The following is a 24819-nucleotide window of genomic DNA, read 5'->3' as shown; positions in this document are numbered from 1 at the left end:
AGTTGTCTGTTATGAGCCTCTGATGTGCTTCACTTTGTACTTTTTAAAAGCCACTTAAATGAGGGGTGTGTGAGCGAGAGTGAGTGAGTGAGTGAGTGAGTGAGTGAGTGAGTGAGTGAGTGAGTGAGTGAGTGAGTGAGTGAGTGAGTGAGTGAGTGAGGGAGGGAGGGAGGAGTCTTGTTCTGTTCTGAAAGTCTCCTCGCTGAGCTGAGTCACTCACAGCAGCAGCGCCTGGAAAGACTGCATGGAGACTAAACTTAGTGCTCTTCTGGGACGCTCTCAGACTCACATCACAGTGAAGATCGGCTGTTTTCCTCTGTGTCTCAAACACAGGGTGAGTTTATTCATGGCTTGGCTCATTTCATTGCTACTTTTTATTTAATGCTTCTTCTTGGATCATCTCTCCTGACTGTGGTCTTCTCTCACTTTTCTTTGCACAGACTTCTGTAGAATTTGATTTAAAACCTCCTGATCACACTTTGACTGTAGCCAGACAGACCATTGTGCATGTTCTCATGTTGACCTGCTTGTTGATGAGTTGATTTATGACACTGTTGCAATGTTTGCACTCCCAAACTGTCTGAGCCTTTAATATGATGACTATATGTGTAAACACGATTGCAGGCTGTTTGCAACCTACTCTATGGCCGAGTAAAATGTGAAGGATTTTCCAAAAGATACTGTGGAGATTGCTTCTTTCTTGGATTTCTTCTATCCATGGTCTCCTTGAAGTCGACTGTAAAAGTCACCCAGACGATCTTTAATATTCCACCGCATTTATTATGAAGAAGCAGAATTTGTAAAGAGTCCTCTCAGACATTCTTTGTGATCCGAGTGTCACGCCTGTGGGGCAGCGAGGCGAGAAGACAAAGCCTCAGTTTGAAGCTTTTTCAGACACTCCTCCGCCTGGTGTTGAGCTGCTGGCAGGGTGGGGACATGCTGCGCCACCCATACAGGTGTGCCTTTTGTTTTCTATCAGGAGTATCGGCACAAATTTCGCCAGAGGGACACGTAAAAGACGAGTCAGACAGGCCTGCTGTCAGGTGATGATGTTATGAGCACATGGCAGAAATATCTTCAACATTCACTCAGTAGTGTTTGATTGAGAGGCTGAGTTGACAATAATTATCTGGTGCCAGCTGCCCACCTGCAAAGACACAAGAAGTATGATTTATCAAGAGAGCGTCTCAGTCTGAAATGCTTAGAATCAGCAGAGAAACTACTTTGGTTAAGACTAAAATATCTCAACAATTATTGGATGGATTGCCATGAAATTATAAGCAAACATTCATCGTTATCAGAGAGTGATCAACTTTACCATCCTAAGAAGCTTATAGTGTAGTTATAAGATTACTTTCTTGGTATCGATTGGTTGGATTGTCATGGACTGACTTTATTACTTTGACTGACTTTATTAATCCCTGGAGGGAAATTAAGTCTGTCATGAACTGATAGTGATGACGTTTGGTGCATGTTTGCTTTGGAATGAAATGCAAAAACTTTATTTCTCTTTTCACTTAGTGTGGAGACTATATTTACAAGATAGATTTAGACACCATGAGGTCACTCATTGGTTTGTAGAATACCGTTAATATACCTTGAATCTTTAATTTGGAACCCGGATGTGATTAGCCAGAGGTGGATCTAACTGAAAATCCAAAGATGTGCTGCATATACTCCGCTTCATGTCTATTTTGCTCTAATTGGGGCCATACTTTACAAAATAAACACCATGTATTGAAACAGACCTGAAACCAGCTACTGAGATCATAAACCTGTTAGGGAAATGTTTACTGAAGTAACAAATGAAGGGAGAAGTGTGGTCATTTTCACATAGACTTCCGTACAATTAAACTTATTTTGCAGTCAGAGAAGTTGCCCCCTGGTGGCCCGTAGAAAGAATGCAGATTCTGCAGTGGCTTCACTTTTTAGCCTTTTAGTTTTTTACATGCAATTAATGATTGAGTGCAGTCTTCTGGTCAGACTTTCAATTTGTCTAGTTAAGGATCAAATACCTGAAAAACAAAAGACAGTTCCATCAGGCTCTGCTGTAGATGCTAAAACTAAGTCCAGCATAATAACATCAGCATGTCAACATTCTAGTTAAGCCTGGTGCTTGAAGTTCATTTATGATTTATTTCATAATTTATGCACCTAAATGAGTCTTTAGTTGCCCACTCAGCTCGCTGCAGCTGCAGAGGCTGAAGCTCAGAAGTCATCAGGGTTCATCACGGTTGTAGAAAACATTTCATGGCAGTCCATCCAAAACTTGAGTGTTTGACCAACAAACTGGCAGAACTCGCTGTGCCTGGAGCCAAGCTATTTCAGACCCTAGTTTGGATGATACATTATTTTCGGACATTGCTTGTTTTTTTTTTTTTTTTTGTTGCAGAGGAAGATATTTGTGCTCAAGTGATGCATTCTGTCGGCCTCCTAAGCAAACTTATTTCACTTCTGCTGTGATGTGTGAGAGCTGGAGGGCTGTGGACTGCAGGTGGATGTTGTGGCTTTTATACAGCACTGACCACACATCACTGAGCTCAGGTAAACCACACAGAGAGGATTCTTTCCACTTTTCCACTAATGTGACATTAGCTCTGTGCTACTGATAAATCTCACAGTAAGAGAAGGAGCTGTTCCTGTTAGATAAGAGCGGAGTTTATTTATGTAAAGCAACATTTTGCATAAGTCTGCACTCACTGCTTCTACCTCTGCTCCGCTACTGATGGCTGACCTTTACAGAGCATTTCTCCTCTCTTGGGCCTGTTTCGTAGCTTTGGATTTATTGAGATAGATGCCTTTGGGCTCACTGGAGTCTGTAGTGAAATAAATTTTGCATCTTCAGAAAGTAAGAGGCTCGTTGCCATGGTTGCGTGTCTCACCATCCTGCAACAAGAACGGAGACAAAAGTCAGGTTTCAGTTTGACTCACCAGGGTCTCTCTTCCTCGATTGCTCCGACTGTTTCGGTTTCTATGAAAACCACATTACCTTCTACAGTACAACAGCACATGAAGACATGATCTGACTTCACATTTGACACGGGTTGTGCTTTGATTCCCCGTCCATCAGAAGCTCCCCCGCTGTTTACATCAAAACGTCTGGGCTCCAGACAGCAGGGCTCCCTCCCTGTCACCCAGATGGAGAAGGAGAATCAAAGTGTTTTCTGCTGGGTGGCGGCTGACTGCTTCTAATTTACTGTACACAGCGGTCTGTCACTTGTGCCAAGACAGTTTTAATGAGAAGATGCCAGAATGAGTATGTTACCAGGAGCAACAGTTCCTGCCAACGACTGCAGTTATGAGAAAGGAAGTCGAGTTCATCCTATTTTTACTGGAACAACAGCAGCAGCGAAGGCGTTTCATTCTTCTCATGATTCAGATCAGAGCTTTGACAAAGATGATCTGATCTCAACTTAAAATCTTTTCCCAACTTAAAATCTTTTCCCATGCAATTCATGTAAGGTTTGAGGAAAGTTTTTTTTGCATTTACATCTCTGTTTGCATCTCACTTTTCCTTATCTCGAACAGCAGCACTTAAAATACCTGAACAACAACTGGCTCAGGTTCAGGTTGAAGCCTAAAGGACAGGAAGGATTTGCAGCTCTTTGACTGAACAACCCTCAGGGACAGAGTCATTTCTGAGGAGACTGGACCTCCTGCAGTCTCTCAGGATAAACGCCACATGTTAAGTGCAGTTTGCAGGCAGGGACTTGGTTTTAGTCCATATATTTATAATATGGTGCATAACTTATTGCTGGATGTTTTCTTATAATCTCTTAATGTGGCCTCCAGGGGAAGCCAAGCACCTAATTAAAGGAAATTCCTGAGGCTGCTTTCATAATTGATTGGTAATTTTGGGCCATGTTTAGATCGTCTGCTCTCCCAAACACAGCGTGGGACCATTTCCAGTCAGACAGTCGCTCGAGCTGTTGTCTTTAATTACGGTCAGATTTAAAAATAGAAACGGTGACTGTATGGTTCTGTGGTCATTTTTTTTTCTCTTTCTGTTTCAGGATTGGTAAAGATAAAGATCAGTCTAGGAAAAATAAATATGGGGATTCTGGCTCCATTTTGGCACGTAGTAGCAACATTTTTTGTAAACAAACTGCATCTGGAAGGGTTCACTACATATATAGTACGTATATTTTTCACTGTAGTGCCGGTTGTTTGTATGCTGTCGGGCTGCAAATAGCAGTTTTTTCATCATCTTGATTAATTGAGTGAGAAAATAGTATAAAATGCATCTTCAGATAGTCATACTGCATCGCAGAAAAGCCGGTGTTTTATTTTCTGCTAGTCTTCTAATCACTTCAGCTCTAATCTACTTCACAAATTTGTCACTGAAGGTGGAAGATTATTTTCTGAAATGGCATCAGTGTGCAGGATGATGTTCTTCTGTGAAAGTGCAGATCTATTTTTAGGCAAGAAGAGGCCAAGTCTATCAAGATATTAAGACCTCTTCTCAATGATTTATGGTACGAGAACGGGAAATTTCTCTTCCCATATTAGAATCAGTGCAGATGAAGACTATTCTTCACTGTCTGCACTACAGACCGAAAACAGAACCGACACAAAAGACACAAGTTCAGTTTGTATTCTTTAGCTCCAGTGTGCAGCTTCTGGAATAGATTCCACTGTTTATCCAGTTAGCTGAGCACGAGGCTGCATTGATTTCTGCATCCCACCTATACATCAGTGCCTTCTGTTAAATCACCCTCACCTGTTTAAGTGACCACCTTAAATGGAAACTAATGGACTAACGGCATGTAAAATAATGAGACCGCATACACTCTGTCCATATACGGACCTTCGTCTTATAGGCTGCTCTCCTTTTACAAGCCTGTGTGTGTTTTAGGTCACAGACAGAGAGAGATTTAGGCGACTGTAAACACTGCTAGTCTGTGTCGGCTGCTCCGTTAAATCAGTCTGTCTGCTCCGTCTAAACACCAACGCTGCACCATCTGTGGCCAGCTGGTGGGGTAAAAAGTCTCACTGGTGCTGATAATCAGCTGGATCATTAGCTGGATAATCAGCTGAAGTGTTTGACATTCTCTAATATTTAGTCTTCAGCTGTTTATCCTAATTATATTTGCAGCAATTAAAGTATAGTAGGGTGTATCTCTCCTTATGTGGGATGTATAAAAGCTTCTGGTGAAAGGCACAGAGATCCTGTAACCGTCTAGGGTTGGGAAGGTTTTTGAAATAAATGTTTTATCTTTCAAGAGTTTCTTCAGTGCAAATCCAATTTTAAGCCTTGTGAGCATCTTTTTATATGCTAGAAGACACATCATGAGCGTAATAAACAGTCAACCCCGTGGCTGCAGTGGACCAATGGCGGTCTCAAAAACACTGACCCAGACTTCCTGGGTTTGAGCCAAGCCCGTCAGCTAGCAGGTTCAGCAGTCATGGATGAGCTGGTGTGTTCAAATGGTGGAGTTGTGGGTGGAGTTATGGCAGAGGTTAATTTGCATATTCATAGTTTAGTGCATTCTTGGGGAGGACTGAGGACTATGGTGACATCTTTGGCATTTTAAGATATGAAGGGATTATTTTCATGCAAAAAAAAGCTTCTAAATATGTGATTTTCATAAACAGAGATGAGCTGAAACGAGTTGATAAAATTAGCAGATTCAACCCCTTGAACTTGATGTTTACAGCGTTCCCTTTACATCCAGTGTGACAGACTTGATATGTTCTCTCAGTACAGGACTCCATATTAGAGCAAATTCCTGGGAATGACTCTGGACTGTAATCTTCTGTGGTCTGAGCACATTGGCAATATAATTTGAAAATGAGAGACGGTATAACTGCTTCCAGAAAATGTTCTTTTTTGTCACTCATTAGTCATGAAAACTCTCTTTAGTTCATTAGTGTCGTGTCATTTGGAGTATCACTCAGTCATAAGAAAGACCTGAACAGACTTCAGCTACTGCAGAAAAAGTTCCACCAGCATTACTAAAGCAGATTGTATAGAAGAGAACTTGTGTATATATGTAAAACTATTTAATCTGGTACACTCCACTCATTCTGCTCCACTCCAACATCCAAATATGGCACATAATATGGTCACACGTTTCTCAAGTAACTCCAGTTTAATAACTCCACTTGCAAACAATAATTTTCTCAAAAAAAAGTTATTTTTGAAGCATTATCCAAATCCCCACCTGCAAGAAATCCATAAAAATCCCTTATTATAGGACTGATTGTGTCTAGTGTGATGGTGCTTTTCTTGGTGTTTCCTCGGGTTGCTCGTTAGGAGACTTCCGTGCATCTTCATATCTGCTTTTGTGAATATGACTGTAGACCCCAGGAAGTCTATCTGTGGTGGAAGCTAGTGAAGATCCAAATAGCAAACAAGCACCTAGAATATCTGTGAAACAGCAGGTTTGAGCGGTGATTATCTGATAGTGGTGTTTCTGTGATATGCAAAATATTGCAGTCTTCCTGTGATCCATCCACTGCAGAAAACTGCTCTAATAAAGCAGCTCAGCTCAGATCAGATCCAACATTATGCAGGAAGGTGCAGAGAAACAAGCTGCTAATATGAAGTCGACTTAAATACCAATGAAAACATGAGATTGGACAGCCATAAATCAGAACAATGTTTGATTTTTGAAAGGATAAAGGAAATGATGCAGCCATGGTTTGTTTTGTTTCACGCAAGTTTTTTATGTATTTTTATACAACTACACAAACAAATGAACAAAACAACTGAACAATGCCTGGGTCCTAACAGAGCATCTCCATCACCCTTCAGTCCTGTTAATCATTTTCCCCTCCAACGTCACCATTTCCAGTCCTGCATTCTGTCCATTTAGTCCATTTTGTGTCCATTTGTGCTTCCCGTAGTCTCAGTTTGTGAGTTATTTTTCCATTATGTAGATCTCCTCAGTTATTTTCAACCATTATTCTTTTGTTGGTGATCCTGCTTTCCCCAAGTTTTTCATTATGGCTTTTTTTTTTTTTTTTAAACATGAAACTAGCAGTACTTTGTCATTCCCCATCACACCGTCTTCAGAGAAATTACAAAGATTAAGCACACCATAACTTGAAGGGATCTCATAACCCATTATCTGTTGTAGCTCCACACACAGTTTCCCAAAACCCAGTTATTTTCTGACATTTCCAGAAAACATGAGTGATCTACATCAACTTCTCCAACATTTATGATTTGGTTAAACTGTTTGTTACGGCAGGTTCAAAAGGCTCAGGAGCAGGAAATGAAACAATACCAGCATGAACGTTTTAACAATGCTTTTATTCACAACAAGAAACTCTATACAGGAATCGGAACTAGAATCTTAGACAAAGAAGAACTAAACTACTACTAGAACTCAAAAACAAAAAACCATCTAGAGGTACGGAGGAATAACTACATGAACATAGAAACTGAAACTAAGGTTAACCCACGTATGGTAACACCAAGGTAGGGAAACAACTGAAAATACAGAACTAACCCAACCTAGACTAATTATGAACTGAAACCCCAGACTAAAACTATCCTATGCAAAGCATAAAATACATTAAATACGGAACGCTGATTATTTAATTCGACGTATTGACACAAATAGTCTGGTGATACTAGGGCTTGGAGACTTTGATGAGTTGAGAACAGTCCTTTTGGTTTGGCTTCATCCAGAACTCTCCCTCCAGGTGTTCACCATGTGCTTGGTAAGGTTGTGTCTGTAGAACCCGGTCGTGGCAGATGTTCCCAGAGAAAGTCCTCTTTCCAGGTGTACGTTGATGTTCCCAGGTTAAGCTGGCGACAGGTGGAGATCCTCCAGAGAAGAAGGCAGAATCTGTGGTAGGGCAGAAACCAGCAGATGAAGGAACCCAGGCAACTCAGCAGGCAGGAATCAGCTTTCTGAACACAGAAAACAGAATTACTGGTAATTCTAGACTGGTGGCAAAGACAGTTCTACTCCCAGCACTAACTGGAGATTAGACGACAGTCCAGCTTCAAATGACGGCTGCCATCTGCTTTTATAGAGACGTTCAGAGACCAATCATTCAGCTCCACCTGCAGCTCATCTGCTGATTACAATGCAGCACACCTGCTGCTAGCTTCACCAAGAACACACCTAGGAGAGAGAGAACAGGAAGCACTACCACAGTCCACAGCCTTAAGCTGTGGCTGTGACAGTTTATTTTTTTATCTTTGGTGTAATAAAGAAGCGTGCCAAATTTTTCAAAGAGAACTCCCTCCAAATCCACAAATCTTCCACATATTAAGCCAATCATCATCTCTAATTTCCATGTCAAGTTCCTTCTCCCAGTTATGTTTTATATAAGATGCAGAAATGTTTTAGTATCATCTGAGTGACTAATTGGTGATAATGTTGATGTGTCATCGAAGCCTACAATCAGTCACTCTCTGATTACATACAACTGCTCAGGAGCAATATTACAAAGAATTAAGAAGAAATTTAAATTTAAATTTAAATTTTAAAAAGCTATTTGCTTGTTCCACCATGAAGGGTAGATGTTTGTCAGTTTGTGGGGTAAACTGATGGCATAGTCAGAATGATGATCTCAAAATGAGAACAACTATAAAACAATTTTAAAAAGAATACAGAAGAAGATTTAACGTGGAATGGTAAATGAGCCAGGTGTGCTTCCAAGCACTGCTATATTATATATTTTTTGTTTTATTTTGTTATTCTTGATATAAACCTGTTTAGAATTTACACACACCTAGATGAATTGTCCTGGAAAGTTTACCTTTAAAAAAAAAAAAAAAAACTAAACATTTGTAGCTTACTTTTTTCCACTAAAGAATGTGAAGATGCTTTGAGCAGATGTTAAAGTGATCAAACGTCAGGCCCACTGGAGTCCAGATGTTTTCTGCCTGACACATCTGTTAACACAAGATTAAAAAAGAAAACTCCTTTGTTGAAATTGGTGTTTTTGAAGGAGAATATTCCTAAACTTGTGTCATATTTTGTCCTTTAGCTTGAAGCTGTGAATGACTTTAGGTGGCTGAATTCATGAGGAATCTTGTTTTATATATAAAATAAAAAAATGCGTTGATTGGATGTTTTCAAAAGTATGTCATGCATTTTGCAGTAACCACACAAGTCATGGGACAATGCCAGTTTGTCACGTGTGGTTTTCTGAGGAGGTATAAAAGCAGCAGTAGGATGTAGAGATATGGAGCGAGTAGGACCAATAAGTTGCACTTCATCTTACTCGTTTTCTGACAGTTTTTCAGATTTTGGATTCAGTTTGGTTTTAATTTTTGCCGTTACGATATTGTGACATGTCTGAATTAACAACCCCGAAATTAAAAACGTTCTAGTGTGCATCTTCACTCTCGCTTCATGTTTTCTGTCTTTGTCCTTCAGCTTTAGGCAGCAGCCCAGTGAGGAGTCCCAGCAGCGCTCCCAGTGTGCAGGCGTGTCTGAACCGAGCCAACAGAGGGACGACTGAAGCCAGCCGGGGAGGGCTCAATGGAAGAGGCTCCAGCAGCAGGCCTCGGCTGCAGTCTAAACCGCAAGGTACAGAACAGCAAATTCAGCTGCAGAGTGGGAAGGTCAGAGGGTGGAACTGCCACGGCGAATATCACTGAGCTGTGATTCATATGTGAAACTACTGGCACACACAGAGTCATTGTTTGGTTTCAGAGTGACCTTTCTGCTGCTTTAATGCTGTCCTGTGTGTACGTTCAGTAATTTATCAGGAGTTATGGTACACTACACGGCTGTGCACGACTTCATAAAAGAGCTGAAACAGGAGTGGAGTTATATAACGGCCTGAGTTCTTTGGACCCGGAGACTCGTTCCTCTTTTATTTGAACTGAGTAAATCATTGAACACAGATAAGACTGAAGGCAGGGCTACGCTCTTCTCTCTGCTGCTGTAAATCAAGCAGGAAATTCAATTGCAAACCAATGATTTGTGAACTAATAAAAGTCCGACTTGTGCTGCCTGTTTGTTAGCATTCAGGGTTTTTATTACAGCTCACTTTCCTGCATCAGTTGGGGTAGCTTATACTGCCCCCTTCAGCTCCACATTCAGACTGCATTGACCTGATACCCTGATGAGAGCCGCTCATCATTAGTATTCAAGTTCTTTGCTCATGTTTTTTGCAATTCTTCTGCCTCTCCAGTGCCTCCAAAGCCGCTGCACCTCCAGAGCCCAGTGACGGAGCTCTCGTCCTTGCTGGGCCGCATCCAGAAACCACCGCTGAGAGCCGCCATGGAGGAGGGAGGCGGGAAAACTGGGGCTGTGAACCGGGAGAGGGCGAAGGAGAAACACTCCAAAGTCTCAGACCTGATCAGCCGCTTTGAGGAAAACAGGTAGGAGCTCCTCAATCTCTCTGATTATGTGCGTTTGTCTTTTTCCTGATGTCCACAGACTGAATGCACAGACTGTAAATGAAGACTTTAGTGCTTATTTGATGGGATTTGTTCAGTGAAGACTCATTAAATGCACACAAATCTGCTCTGTAAGTGCTCTTCAGTATTCCCCTCACTCAGTGTAATTTCACAAAACATTATCCTCAGTCTGTGGCCTGCATTGCAGTGTTTTGTACCAGGACAGATTGGTTCTGGTTGAATAACTCCATCCACGTCACCTCATTGCTTTTGTAATAAAGAACAGCCTCATTGTTGTAATCGCAGTGACGGAAAACTTTGTCTTTCCTAATGTTTCGTACACCGGCTATTTCAAGGATGAAAAGCAGAAGTCTCTCGATCAAACTCTTCAGCCCTGACTCATTGATTGTACCTCAGACGAGAGCTGTGGAGAGAGCGAGTGGAGATTAGTCGGTGCCTGACAAGCCAAGCGTTAGCGAGGGGGATGAAAGGAGATTTGTACAGGCGAGGGCAAACACAGGTCCTCATTCAGTTGTGGGACGGGATTCAGTGTTGCGAGATGAAACCCAGGAGAACGAGGTAGGAACTGTCCTCTCAGCCTACATGCATCTACTCTGATTTAGTTTCCTCATAGTTATTTGGTGATTTAAGCATTCTGTTGGCTCAAAAAGAACAACAGCTGAGTCTTCTAATGGAACTGAGAAGAAGTTTTTATCACTTTTGTGTATGTGTCTTTCTTGTGCATTGTGTTTTATTCCATCTCATGTAAGTTTTGAATGTGGCTGCTGTCTTGTGTCTGTGAAAGAGGCCCAGTAAAAGTGGTGCAACAATGGTGCCCTTGTCCCAACCGCTCGAACACCCGAAAAATATCCAGTCGGCAGCAGTGGCAGCCCACTAAAAATCTCACTTCGCCTTTTCAGTCTCTGCAATTTTCAGCTTGGATTTGTTAAAAAAAACAAAACAGACAAAATCCAACCAGGATTCCCGGCTCTCTCCACACCTTTCATCACATTTTCTCATGTGAAATGAGGTTAATCAGAGCAATCCGGTGCATCTTTTTCATTCACTCTCTGCCGGGCTACGGGGGGATTATCCCTCTAGTGGCCCTAGAACCCACAGAAGAGAAAGGCCCACAGCTCCGGAGAACAGAATTAGCCTACTAATATACTAATCTGGTTCACATGGCACTTGGCTGCCTTAAAGGCACCAAGACAGCCACATGGCGAGTGAAGCTGCTCTTAATTCTTGTCTGGTTCAGCCTGTTTTAAAACACTGTCATGTCCTGGAACACTTATTGTGCTATTTATATGCAAAGAGGAACTGATGTGTGCACCTACTGAGTGAAGTGTGTGTTTCTCTTAAGACTGTCAAACAGCGTCTCTCAACAGCTAATCGTGCTTTTATTCAGTCTTCCTCTGGGAGGTGAACATGTATTGTTTCGCCCAGCTCAGGTGGCCGACAGCCCACAACTGATTCATCTGTGGACTTTTTCACCAGCCTGCTGTTGTTCCTCTATTTAGACATACTTCCTGTTTCAACTGGGCAACAGAGAACGTCGCTGAGGCCACACATCACCTACTTGTCTGAGTGTTTTTGCATCAGAGTGCAGATATAGAAGTTTTACGTGCCTTAGGTCATATTTGTGGCCAGTTTTGCAACAAAACTGAGATGAGCTAAAGCGAGCTCATGTGGCTACTGTTGCAGTTTGTAGAACCTCTGGAGGTCCGGTGGGTCATCACGGGGAAACAGCTGCACTGGCTGCTGCTACAGGATGTACAGCAGCTGAATGGAGGCATTGTACGTGCACGCGTGCTTGCTTTTGTCTAGCTTCCATTCCTGTGCTGTATTTCACTTGAGCAAAGTGTTTTTCCATTTCATTCATGTCCAAGCAAAGAATGGAATCAATCTCAGGGCACAATTTATGCAGCAGGTTGTCTGTGTGTGGAAGTAGGACAGCATCTGCCTCATGGGGGAAATGTCGTACATCTCCTCCTCCTCCTACTACCACCACTCCTGTCTTTCTCATTACTGTACCTCCATCCTCCTCTGCTCTGCCCTCGCTTCCTCTGTGTTACAGCAGCTTTCAGCAGCTTCATAAGACAGCAGGAAGTTTATGCATCTCCTCAGGTTTATTTTTAACTCTCACACTCATGTGCAGAAGCTCTGCTTTCCGTCATGCCCCCACTCTCTCTGATAACACACCGGTTCAAGCAGCCACTAAACAGCCTCCCGTAATCTTTTTCTCCTCTTCTTGTTGGTTGGGGACACTGTTAGTCGACTCTTTTTCTGTGTTCTCACCGAGCTGACCCACTTCCTCCTTTGCCTTTTTCCTCTGTTCCTCCAGCAACACAGAGAACAAGAGAGACGGCTCGCCGCTCAAACACACCAGCAAATCCTCCAACTGCAGCCCGGCTCACCGGCAGCACCAGAAGCAGCCGGAGAGCGGCAGGACTCAGGAGAACCACTCCTCGCTGCCAGCCGCCAAGCAGGATGCCCACAAACCAGCAGCCAATGGGGTGCTAGAGCCGATGGAGCAGGGCAAGGAGAAGGAGGAGAAGGAGGAGAAGAACCACGGTGGTGTGAGGATAGAGACTGCCGAGCTGGTTAATGGAGATATGGGGAGCGCAGAGCAGAGCCATCATTCACCAACAGCTCACACGGACAGAACTGGTTCAGAAAGCCACTCTGGGAATGAGGACGGTGGGACTAGAACAGAAAGTGAACAGAGGAGTGAAGAAGGGAGCGCAGACCAGAAGGTAAGAACAAGATTGCGGCTTGATCTGTCATGTTTGCTTATTTACCTCTGCACTCAGGTGTTGTGTATTTCTACTCTGACTGAGCTCTGCAGTGGCGTTTATTTAGTTTCTCAGCTTTCAGTACAATTAAATCCTCTGAACTACTTCACCTCTGGGTCACTCAACACTGCATGGATAGGGTTACCAGGGCAGAAGCGTGCATGTGTGTATATTTCCTTCATTACGTTAGTGGCCGTCTCAGAGGGGTTATTTTCTGTGAAGGCCTGAACAGATGTCGAACATTTGAGCAGCTGAGTTCGTGCCTCAGTGAATTCACACCCTCCTCCTTTGGGAAACTCTGGTGCCTGCTGTTGTCTAGAGATTATAAATATCTCAGGTTCAGATCAATCTTCTGTCTTCTGAGTGATGAGAACAGCGCAGCGTGGGAGAGGAAAAAGCCACAAGTGGTGCCAAAGATTATAGTCATCAGTGGTGCTAAATGCTCCATGGTTAGTGCCATGCCTCTCCGTCAAAACAACACATATTTATAGTGGAGTTGTTGACCCGAATGGGAGCAAGTTAAAGCTTAACTTTGGTGATGAACTTGATTGTTCTTGCTTTGGACTTTGAGCCGTTGCATGTCCTTCTAGTAGCCAAGGAAGGCGTTTGATTATTTCACTTTGAGTGGCTTTCTTCTAGTTACTGGATTTCTAATCAGATTATTTGTTTGTGCAGACAGTTTGACTTCTCCTTGTCTGGTACAAAACAACTTTCTCAGTGCTTTATGTGTCCCTTTGCATTTCTGGAACAAGGACACTTAAGTAAAAAACCACAATAACCATAAAAAGTGGCAATAAAAAATACTTTACTGCATTCCGGCAGTCAAAAAAAAGAGTTCTCTGCTACTTTTGATTGGCAGTAGACAGTAAAATATATATATATGCGAGGTTTATTTAATTCAAGCTGATGTACGCTTTCACAGGTTGTCTACACTTTTCCGTCGTTCCATTTATACAATATGGTTTGTGCACCGCGGTTCAACTTACATAAGCCTGGTCTCATTACTTATTATATCATGATCGAAGCAGCAGAACCAAAGATAGCATCTCTTTGTATTCAGTCGCCCTGGTGCCTACATCACCCACAATTCAGCTCAACTGCAGCTGACAGTTTACTGACACATTTGAGTGTTTTGAGCAGCAGCTAAGCCTGACAGGATTCACATTTTTTACAGCAGATATTCTGACATGGGAAAGGCACACGTGTTAATAATGACTCGGGGTCGGGCTGCTGTCGATGCTGTCGTGTCTCACTGGGACACTTAATGGAACTGAGACATCACTGGTGTTATTACTTCCACCTGTGATTTTCCTGCTTTGGAAAAACAAAACATGACTTCTGTGTAACTGCACACCAACAGATCTTGTTCCCACTTGCAGCATGTTGATGTGTAATATCGGTGACATTCCCTTTAGAGTATGAAAAGTGAAAGCATGTGTTGTGCAGGCAAATGACCTCTGTGTACATTAACAGATGATTAACCCTCCTGCATTGAAACGTGCACTTTATGCAGCATTTTATTGCAGTAGTTGGTCGAGGATGAGCTGATTTAACTACTTTATGTGTAACTAAATAGTTTAGCAGTGCATTTCCTAACTTAAAGGTCCCTTTCAGTTAGGAGACGATTAGTTTAGTAGGAAAGAAGAAATAACAGAGTTCTGGTGAACAAATACCTCAAACATTTGTTGAAATGAAACTAAGGTATAGCAAGTCAGAAAGCTTGTTTACTGCTGTTTTAATCTTACTGTTTTTCATAAGCTTATCATGTAAAATCCTAATCTGACAAGTAAATTATTCTCCTCAGAATGTAGTCTGACTAAATAAGAAGCTTAAAGTTAAAAAACTTCACTAGACTACTGAGCTTAAGTGAAAGTATTTACTTCCTACTATACTGTTTATGTGAAACTGCAGCATTCAAATGAAGTGTTCTCCAGAACCAGAATGAACTGCTTTCTTGTTATTCTCAAACACGGCATGCTTGGAAACCCAAAGAACACAGAAGAACGTCACCTTGAGAGAAATAACTTCTCAGAGAATTTGCAACATTGTGGATGTGTTGAGAAATGTGGAAGCTTGAGGCTGATTTCTGTCTCAGACCAGCATCTGAGAGGAAGATAATGTTTCACTGTGGTTACGCATAGTATGAAAAATTCCACTTCAGCTGTCATTGTGCTGCTAAAATGTCCCAGTGTGCAACAAAAACATCACATGTAATAATCCCGGTGTGTCCTGGTGATGGTTTCGTGGCTTTACTAGTTGTTGGCGTTTCACCTGAGGTTTAGTTCTACAGATTGTCTTTGTGTGATTTGGTGTCATTTCCCCTCTCCTATATTTTCATTTCCTGTTCTGAGAGCCTCTCCACTACACCGCAGCCCAGTGCTAACGCCGTGCACACCAGCGATACATGCAGCTCTGTGGAACAAACTGCATATTAGCTCCAAAAGTGACCGTGGAGCTGAAGCCACAAAAAGCCATGAACGTCTTTTTGTTCTTCCACTTTTTGCTCTTTGATGGCCATTTAAAAAGATCATTATGTAATAAGAAACAGCAACTTGCAGGAAAACGTGAAGCTACACCTTAAAATGACAAAGACGTGGGAATAAATAATAAGTTAATCCAGGGGTGTCAAACTCATCTTAGTTCAGGTTCCACATTCAGTCCAATCTGATCTCTAATACATTCAGTTTCAGTTTATCATTTCCACATTACAACTTCCAGATCAGAGTGTCTACGAAGAAACTCATTTAGTCACAGCTACCTGGAACTGATGATATAATATTTTACTTTATGATCCAAACAACAAGGCAGACAAAAAAAATACAAAAAACAAAAAAAACAAGACAAAATATTACAAAAATTACAAAAAATGAGACAAACGACACGAAGGAAAACAAAAAAGTTAGACGAAAAATTTTCAAAGCGACAAAAATGGACAAATGGCAAAAACGAGAAACAAAATGATGAAACACCAGACAAACAACATAAGCGAGACAAAAAAACACAAAACTACAAAAACAATACACAAAACAATAAATACAGTAAAACACAAAATGACAAAAAAATGACAAAAAACACAAGCAAGACAAGAAAGGAAACACAAAACAACAAAAACATGAGACAAAAGTCTGACAAAAATGAGACACAAAATGACAAAAGAACAATGAACAATCTAGTATTTTACTTTCTGATCAAAACAACTTGTCATGGTCTAGAAATTATTTTAAATTTATAGTTTTACTAATTTACAATCTGCAGTTAATGTCTTCTCTGGAATTTTTAGACTTTGAGGGCCGGATTGGACCCTCTGGAGGACCGCTTTTGGTCCACGGGCCGCATGTTTAACACCCCTGAATAAACTGTAAAATAGACTATTTTTTCCACATTATTTAACTCCATTCTCTGTGTCTACGCCTCATGAGGTCCTCTTATCCGTACAAGACATGACCATTAGAGACTGAAACCATCATTATGCTGCACACTCACAAACTGTATGAATGATTTCACACCTCTAGAATTCAATAATAATCAGATCTAATCCACTTCAATCGTACAATGTCATCTCAAGGCACTTTACGTCGTATGATCAAGACCCTGGAGTCTTAAAAAGAGAAACCCAAAAGCTGAAAACGTCCCCCTTGAACATATTTAAATAATTCTAATACTATACTCTCTTTTTTCAGGAAACAAATGAGCAGAAGCTGTTTAAGATCGCCAGCGAGCTCTTGCACACAGAGAAGGCCTACGTAGCACGACTCAACCTGCTGGATCAGGTGAGGAACTCGTTCAAAGTTCTGCTTTTTTTCCCACCATGTCACGCAATCGAGGGCTTTACATTTGCTGCATAAATAAAACCTCAATTGACTGTAACTGCATGTGCCTCTTCAGGTGTTCTGTGCTAAGCTAATGGAGGAGGCAAATAAAGGCACATTCCCCGTGGACGTAGTGAAGAACATCTTTTCCAACATCTCCTCCATCAACGCCTTTCACAGCCAGTTTCTGCTACCAGACCTGGAGAAACGCATGGGAGAATGGTGAGTTTGAGCTTGGAAATGTAGAACTGATGAGCAGCTGCTACTAGAGCTGATAAATGTTGTCAAGATGAGCAATTTTGAGGCTTTTTGGAGTTCAAGTTGGACAAAAATTGAAAAACAAAGTCCTGCCATCTATCTCTAAGAGATTCTCACTGCCTCCTTCCCTGCAGGGCATCGACACCTCGCATCGGGGACATCCTGCAGAAACTCACACCCTTCCTCAAAATGTATGCAGAGTATGTGAAGAATTTCGACAAGGCCATGGAGCTGCTCAAACAGTGGAACGATCGCTCGCCTCAGTTTAAGGCCATAATTCAGGAGATACAGGTGAATACTGTCAGGATCCAATATGGAAAAATGCTCTTCTATAAAATGCCATTTTTGCAGTGAATTTGTGAGGATTTCATATGACTGAGGTCGAATTTAGGCATTTTCTGTGACTTTAATACAGAAATAAGGTCGCAATGAAGTGTTTGTATGGTGATTTAATCTTTGTGGTTCAATCTGGACAGAGCCAGGAGGTCTGCGGCTGTCTGACGCTTCAGCATCACATGTTGGAGCCGGTCCAGAGAGTTCCTCGGTATGAGATGCTGCTTAAAGACTATCTGAAGAAGCTTCCTCAGGACGACTCTGACCGACGGGATGCAGAAAGTGAGTCAAATAAACTCACAAGGCGTCATTTTGAAGAATATTTTAGAATTTGGCTCTATTTTACAAGTTGAACCCATTTCTCTTTTCAGAATCGTTGGAAATCATCGCCACAGCAGCGACCCACTCCAACAGTGCCATAAGAAAATCTGTAAGTAAAGGCGCTCCTCAGTCTCCTCAGAGAATCTCTCTGACACTTTACCATTTTACTAAAGCAAACTGATTGTTTAGGAGAATCTAAAGAAGCTGATGGAGATCTACGAGATGCTGGGTGAGGAGGAGGACATCGTTCACCCCTCCAACGAGTTCATCAAAGAGGGCCACATCCTGAAGCTGGCAGCCAGAAACACCTCAGCGATGGAGCGATACCTCTTCCTGGTGAGAGGAACGAACATCTTCACGCCTAATGAAGGACACTGCAGGGAAATATGCTGAGCCGAGACTCTACCCACCACCAGTCATTTAAAACAAGTGAATCATTTCATGGCAGGAAGCCTCTCTGAAGGACACATCAGGGGCCCATAAACAAATCTCTCAATTTACAGACTGCAGGATGATGTGATTATGTTCTGGTTGTTTCTTATTAGCTGCATGCAGAATGTGTCCCGGCCGTGTAATTCAGGTTACCTGCTGAGTTTAAGGCTGCACCCTTTCCAAGTAAACAATTAGAGAAAGTCCTGTAGTGCTGATCCATCTGTCTCACAGGTCCACATTGCTCAGCTGCTTTTTGTTTCTTCTGTTTTTTTCTTGCCAGTTCAACAACATGCTGCTGTACTGCGTCCCTAAATTCAGTCTGGGAGGGACCAAGTACACGGTGAGGACGAGGATCGGCGTCGACGGCATGAAGGTCCTGGAAACCACCAATGAGGACTATCCTCATACCTTCCAGGTGTCAGGGAAGGAGAGGACGCTGGAGCTCCAGGCCAGGTACGACATGAGCAGAAATATCACACACAGTTCACTGAGAGGTTGAAAACTGAAGATCAGGGGAGTGAAACTCATCTTAGTTCAGGTTCCACATTCAGCCCAGTTTGAGCTGAAGCAGTAAAACCACAGCATAATAACCTATAAATAACCACAACTCCTAATATTTTCCTTGTTTTAGTGCCAAAAAGTACGTTTGAAAATGTTCACATTTAAGGAATTATCTTTTTACAAAACATTAGGAGCAACCTGAAATTTCTTAACCCTCCTATTTTACCTTATGATCAAAACAGCAAAAGTCAGACAAAAAAAGACAAAAAACAAACAACAATAACAACACAAAATATTATGAAATTGAGACACAAAATGACAACATGAAACAAAACAAAAAAGAGACAAAAAAATCTGGTAAAAATGTTACAAAGCAACAAAAAAAATGGACAAAAACAAGACAAAAAAATGACAAAAAAGAAACAAAGTAACAAAAAATAGACAACACAAGCAAGACAAAAAAACAAAACAACAAATAAATCGAAACACAAAATGACAAAAATAAGAGAAAAAACACAAGTGAGACAAAAAGGAAACACACAACGACAAAAACGAGAAACAAAATGACAAAAACATGAGACACGACAAATGTCAGACAAAAAAAGAAGACAAAATATTACAAAAATGACACACAAAAGAACAATGAACAATCTAGTATTTTATTTTCTGATCAAAACAACTTGTCATGGTCTAGAAGTGATTTTAAATTTATAGTTTTACTAATTTACAATCTGCAGTTAATGTCTTCTCTGGAATTTTTAGACTTTGAGGGCCGGATTGGACCCTCTGGAGGACCGCTTTTGGTCCACGGGCCGCATGTTGGACACTCCTGCTGTACATGTTTTATCTCAAACCTTGTGGAAGAACAAAAATATCTAATCTCCTCCTATATTAATGTATATAATTACACAGAACTGGCTTCCCATACTCTGTCATATATTTGGAACACCACTTTAATGAGCACCACTCCTTAGAAAAATCCTTGAACCGCCGCTAACTGCTACGTTGGTTTGTCTTGGTGTTGTAAGAGGAATTTCAAGTGATGGTTCGACATTTTTACTGTTGTAAAGCCTTTTTTCTGTTTCTCCCTCCTCCTCAGCTCAGAGCAAGACAAGGCAGACTGGATTAAGGTACAATCATTTTCACATTTTATTCTGTATTTTTGAAGCTAATTTAGAACGATACCCTCATTTGACATTTTTATTCTTTCCCAGGCTTTCCAGGAGACCATTGAGATCTTCCAGCTAAAAAATGAGTCATTCAAGAACGCTCAGAAAGACGTAGAGGAAGTGTCGGTGAGCGTTCTGTCAAAACTGTACAAGGTGAAGCTGTGGACACGCCGTGGTGCCGTCAGACTGACTGTTTTTTATTTTAACACAGAAAGCCGAGCTGGGGAAACGCGCTCCTCGCTGGATCCGTGACAATGAAGTGACGATGTGTATGAAGTGTAAGGAGCCTTTCAACGCTCTGACACGGCGGAGACACCACTGCAGAGCCTGTGGATACGTACGTAACCCTCACTCACTTCCCTCTGGAACTTCTTTGCTCCAGAGAGGTATGGTAATAATGATGACAATTTTGAGGTTCTTGTACTTAATATGCTATTTCCATGCCACTTTATACTATTCCACTACATTTAAGGGGGAAATATTATAGTTTTTGCTCGACTACATTTATATAACAGCTTCAGCTACTTTATAAAACTAGGATTTTTCCTACAAAACATATGAAATGCTTATAAAATACCATTTTTTCTGATAAACTAAAAAGAATAAAACTTTTCAACCTTGTACGACCCAAGTATAGGAAAAGCATAAAAAAATTAAACTGAAAAAAGATTTTTTTATATATATATATATATATATATATATATATATATATATATATATATATATATATATATATATATATATGTATATATAAATATATATATGTATATATAAATATATATATATGTATATATAAATATATATAAATGTAGAAATTAACAAAAAATAAAATTATGTTTATAAAATAACATTTTTAGTATATAAAAATGAGCATAATAAAATAAAATTAAAAATAATATATGTGTATGTATATATAGAAAAAAAATTTTAAACCCTATACCCTATAAAAATATAGAATTTTTTGTTTTATTTTCTAAAATAAAATGTTTATTATGTAAAAATCTGCAGAATAAAACTAAAGTAATATATATATATAACATATATATATATATATATACATATATATATATATATATATATACATACATACATACATATATATACACATACATATATATACATATACATATATATACATATACATATGCATATATATATATATATATATATATATATATATATATATATATATATATATATATATATATATATATATATATATATATATATATATATATATATATATATATACACACACACACAAAAATAAGCTGATGTATTTTGCAGCAGTGGGTTTTACAGGGTTAACAGCATGTAAGGTGAATTTCAGCTACTAGTTTTTTTTTTTATTATTATTTTACTTCAGCTTAAATTGAATCTTCTTAATTCAATCTCTAATCATTCTGAAGGTTGGACTATTAGCAAACCAAGCACTGCAGTGGTGTCTCTATATGGTCTGGGTACTGTGTAACTGATTTTTACAAATCAAATCAATCAGTTGAGAAAATAATGTTAACCCATTAATAAAATAATATTTGGTTGCAGTTCAATACAAAATAGTTAAGAATTAGCTCAACTGTGACCAACTTAAACAGTAAAATCCTATTTATTCATTAAAGCTCCAGCAATATCAACCTAACAATATAGTATATAACACCGCTACTTTAGTTTTTAGTACTTTCACACATTTGCCGGCACATACTTCAGTATTTTTGCTTATTTTCAACATTGGGCTGTTAAATTTTACAGTGAAGCTTTGGTATTTTTACTCAACCAAAAGAGCTGAACTCTGTCCACCTCTCATAAGTATTAACCATAAAATATATTATGATAAAAGCTCTACATTGCCATCTTGCTGCCTTGCACACACTTTGTATTGTGATATTACCAGAACACTGACGGATCTCGTTTTTCTTCCAGGTGGTGTGCTGGAAATGCTCAGACAATAAGGTGGCGCTGGAATATGACGGCAACAAGGTGAACAAGGTGTGCAGAGACTGTTACTCCATCCTGAAGGGAGAGGGCATCGCCGAGGGCAAGAAGAAGGGCATTCTGGAGGTGATGTTTGAATACATACATCTATCTCTAACCCAGAGTAGGTCTAGTAGCTGAAACAGAGTTAGAAATGAAGAGAAAATGAACACCACTCACACGATCTTTAGTTGTTCTGTATTCTTGTCCTGATCTGTGGGATTCTCTTGGCCATGCAGATCGAGGCCGGTCAGTTCACAGACAGCAGCATCGTGTGTGGCTTCCTGCAGTACTCAGAGAAGAGCAAACCCTGGCAGAAGGTCTGGTGTGTGATCCCTGAGAAGGAATGTCTGGTGCTCTACCTCTACGGAGCGCCGCAGGTGAAACAACAGGAGCAAAAATGCGACCGAACATGTAGATTTCTGAGGCTTTCACAGAGCTAACATCCTCCTCTTTGTGTGTTTTTTCCTCTCAGGATGTGAAGGCCCAGTGCTCCATCCCCCTGCTGGGGTATTCTGTGGATGACAGCGCCCGGCCCACCGACCCTCCGGCCAGCTTCCGCCTCTCCCAGTCCAAGTCCGTCCACAGCTTCGCCGCTGAAACCGAGGATCTGAAGCAGCGCTGGCTGAAAGTGATCCGATTGGCGGTGACGGGAGATTTGCCAGAACGGCCTCACACCAACGGCAGCAATGCATTGGACAACAACAACTCACAGGAAGCCAGTACTGACAGCACATAAGGCTGTGTTTCTACAAACTGCTGTCGGACGTTTGGATTTTTTTTTTACATACAAACTGCTGTTGGATTGCACCAGAGAGATGGGATGTGCAGATGTGTGCTGCATGCACAAAACACAAACACACACACTCCCCATTCTGTCCCTGAATATAAAGACAAAGTGTTAGTGCTGGAGAAGCTGCCTTTCCTCCTATCTCCCCTGATGCCTGGATTTTCTTCTGGAGGTTTGTTCCCTGCTAGAGTCGTGCTGGATTACTAACGGACATTTCTGGTACAATCAACACTAGAGCAGAGGGGCTCTCAGGATGGATCAGCTTCCCTCAAACGGGCACTATTAAAAGCCAGCCTTCATGGACCTGAGCCGGTGGACCACCACGGACTAACCAAGCACCCCGGATGTGAATCAAACTAAGTCTGCTGGTGCTGTAACTCTGTGTACCTGTACAGGATGATTTCTTTTTATTTCCACAAAGGAACAGTTGTGTTTGTATGTACAGAAAATAGTCCTAAACTTTGTTTCTATAAAATAGAAAATATCTAAGTGTGATATAACTATTTACAGTATTTCTTCTTTTCTTTGCTTGAGAAGACGGTTCAGAAATCGTAGCATTGATCGTGTGTTTGGATAATTATGGTCGTATCTCTCCTCTTATCCCCAGTGAGCAATTAATCAACAGATTGATCAGAATCTGGATGCACTCAGGACAAATCTGTGAATATGGAGTCTGTTAAGCTAAAAGGAACTTCAAAAGACAGGTGCCCTCTTGTCCAGGAGTCGAAAATAAGAGCTGCTTGGTTAAATTGGTGGGTGATTTTAGATGAAGTCTTTCTGTTTTCAGTACATTTTCCACAAATTCAACCAAGAAACTCATATCTAACAAGACCAAATGTGAATGTCTGTTTTTAGCTCATCTAATTTATCGAATGCCTGTCAAGTATTTGCTTCGTTAAAGCATACGCAACTCCAATATCACTGATTTGCAACATTTTCCACAAGGACATTTTAATAATAACAATGGTATAAAGCGTGTACCTTGTGAGGATTTATCCCATAGATTTGACGGTGAAGTTGTGAACGCATCAACTTCCTCGTCTGTGAATTCCCCAAACTTTCAAGTTCCATTTGCTTAATGCAGAAGATGGACCTGTTGATATTAAGATGACATTATTGGGTTACAAACAAGCTCACAGACTTTAAAATCTGAGTTGTTCGCCCAGTTGTTCTACAATTCTACATTTATCAGACGCTTTTATCCAAAGCGACATACATATGAGAGTAGAAACAACACAGGTAAGGATCTAGTCAGTAGGAAACAACCTGGATAAGAGCCATGGATTTAAAACTACACCTTGCAATCACACATTCTAATACTTGTAATCATTTACTGAATTGTAAATGCAGTCGGTTCACGGTGAGAGAGATGAGCAACGATCACCATTGTCTTTGTGTGGCAGAGTTTTCTGTTCAGCTGTAAATGCAGCACAATCAGGTGCGACAAATGTAAATGTGTTTTTAATGCTGTAATTAATTTTATTATTTAAAGTAATTTATAGAGTATGACAAGCATGATCTGTTAAACGTAGCACAAATTCCTTCCCTCACTGTTGACTAAGAAGTGCATTAGGTAGATACTATTTTTTCTGAGAACAGATGCTTGTTTTTTTTCCACTAACCCATGAAATGTGTCACAGCGACCAGTGGCAAACTGGACAGACTGCAGGGGGGGGGAATGTGCCTATATTTTCCACAGTGTTCACACCCATGGTCCTGTTCGCGGAGTTTCCCCTCATGCTCGATGCTGGTGCTCACCTGAGTCTCACCCCGCTGAACTCCTTACCCCCTTCCTCAGTATTCAAATAAAAAAACAAGAGCACAAGCCTTCCATCTGTTAGCTCTGAATGTATATCCAGATTTGTATGTGTCCCCTCATTCCCTCCCCAAAGATTTGCAAAGCTACGCACTTTACGGTCTAAAAAGTGTACCTTCAAGGAAAATAAAATGAGATTAAATGATTTCTGTGAATCTAGCTTGTTTGGTCGGTCAGAACTCGGTCGGTCTACGGTGTGTCTGACACTTGTGGTTACTTCTGTCAGTTTTTGTGATGCTACTTTCACAAACTAAGTCTTGTTTTGGTTCCTTGTTTTGCTTCTCCTGATAAGAAGATTCTCACAATGAG

At 40.8% G+C, this 24819-nt stretch overlaps 1 protein-coding gene and 1 long non-coding RNA gene across 8 annotated transcripts in view; one reads left to right on the top strand and one right to left on the bottom strand.

Moving 5' to 3' along the window:
• fgd4a (FYVE, RhoGEF and PH domain containing 4a) overlaps positions 1-24655 on the top strand; it is a 61404-nt gene extending 36749 nt beyond the window's left edge. For 4 of the 7 annotated variants that reach the window (XM_023269123.3, XM_035947620.2, XM_023269124.3 and 1 more), the window contains exons 3-18: positions 9345-9497; positions 10108-10297; positions 12660-13071; positions 16791-16880; positions 16996-17141; positions 17312-17468; positions 17654-17792; positions 17882-17940; positions 18021-18167; positions 18544-18716; positions 19864-19894; positions 19979-20059; positions 20145-20270; positions 21854-21991; positions 22144-22284; positions 22380-24655. In XM_023269123.3, the coding sequence (XP_023124891.1) occupies positions 9345-9497; positions 10108-10297; positions 12660-13071; positions 16791-16880; positions 16996-17141; positions 17312-17468; positions 17654-17792; positions 17882-17940; positions 18021-18167; positions 18544-18716; positions 19864-19894; positions 19979-20059; positions 20145-20270; positions 21854-21991; positions 22144-22284; positions 22380-22643 (2447 nt within the window). In that variant the 3' untranslated portion in view covers positions 22644-24655. Of the gene's footprint in view, positions 1-197; positions 335-2420; positions 2545-9344; positions 9498-10107; positions 10298-10691; positions 10895-12659; positions 13072-16790; positions 16881-16995; positions 17142-17311; positions 17469-17653; positions 17793-17881; positions 17941-18020; positions 18168-18543; positions 18717-19863; positions 19895-19978; positions 20060-20144; positions 20271-21853; positions 21992-22143; positions 22285-22379 lie in introns of those variants that run through there. The other 3 variants (XM_023269126.3, XM_035947621.2, XM_023269127.3) reach the window with 3 other exon arrangements.
• On the bottom strand, positions 7240-9349 carry LOC129348546 (uncharacterized). Its single transcript, XR_008601126.1, has 2 exons — positions 7936-9349; positions 7240-7799 (listed from the first exon to the last, which is right to left on the bottom strand). It is a non-coding gene; the product is annotated as an uncharacterized LOC129348546 (long non-coding RNA).
• Positions 24656-24819: the final 164 nt, after the last annotated feature.

This window comes from Amphiprion ocellaris, chromosome 3 (genome assembly GCF_022539595.1).
Source record: "Amphiprion ocellaris isolate individual 3 ecotype Okinawa chromosome 3, ASM2253959v1, whole genome shotgun sequence".
Taxonomy (NCBI): domain Eukaryota; kingdom Metazoa; phylum Chordata; class Actinopteri; family Pomacentridae; genus Amphiprion; species Amphiprion ocellaris.
Note: the sequence above shows the minus strand (reverse complement) of the source record. Positions and strands in the feature narration are given on the sequence as shown.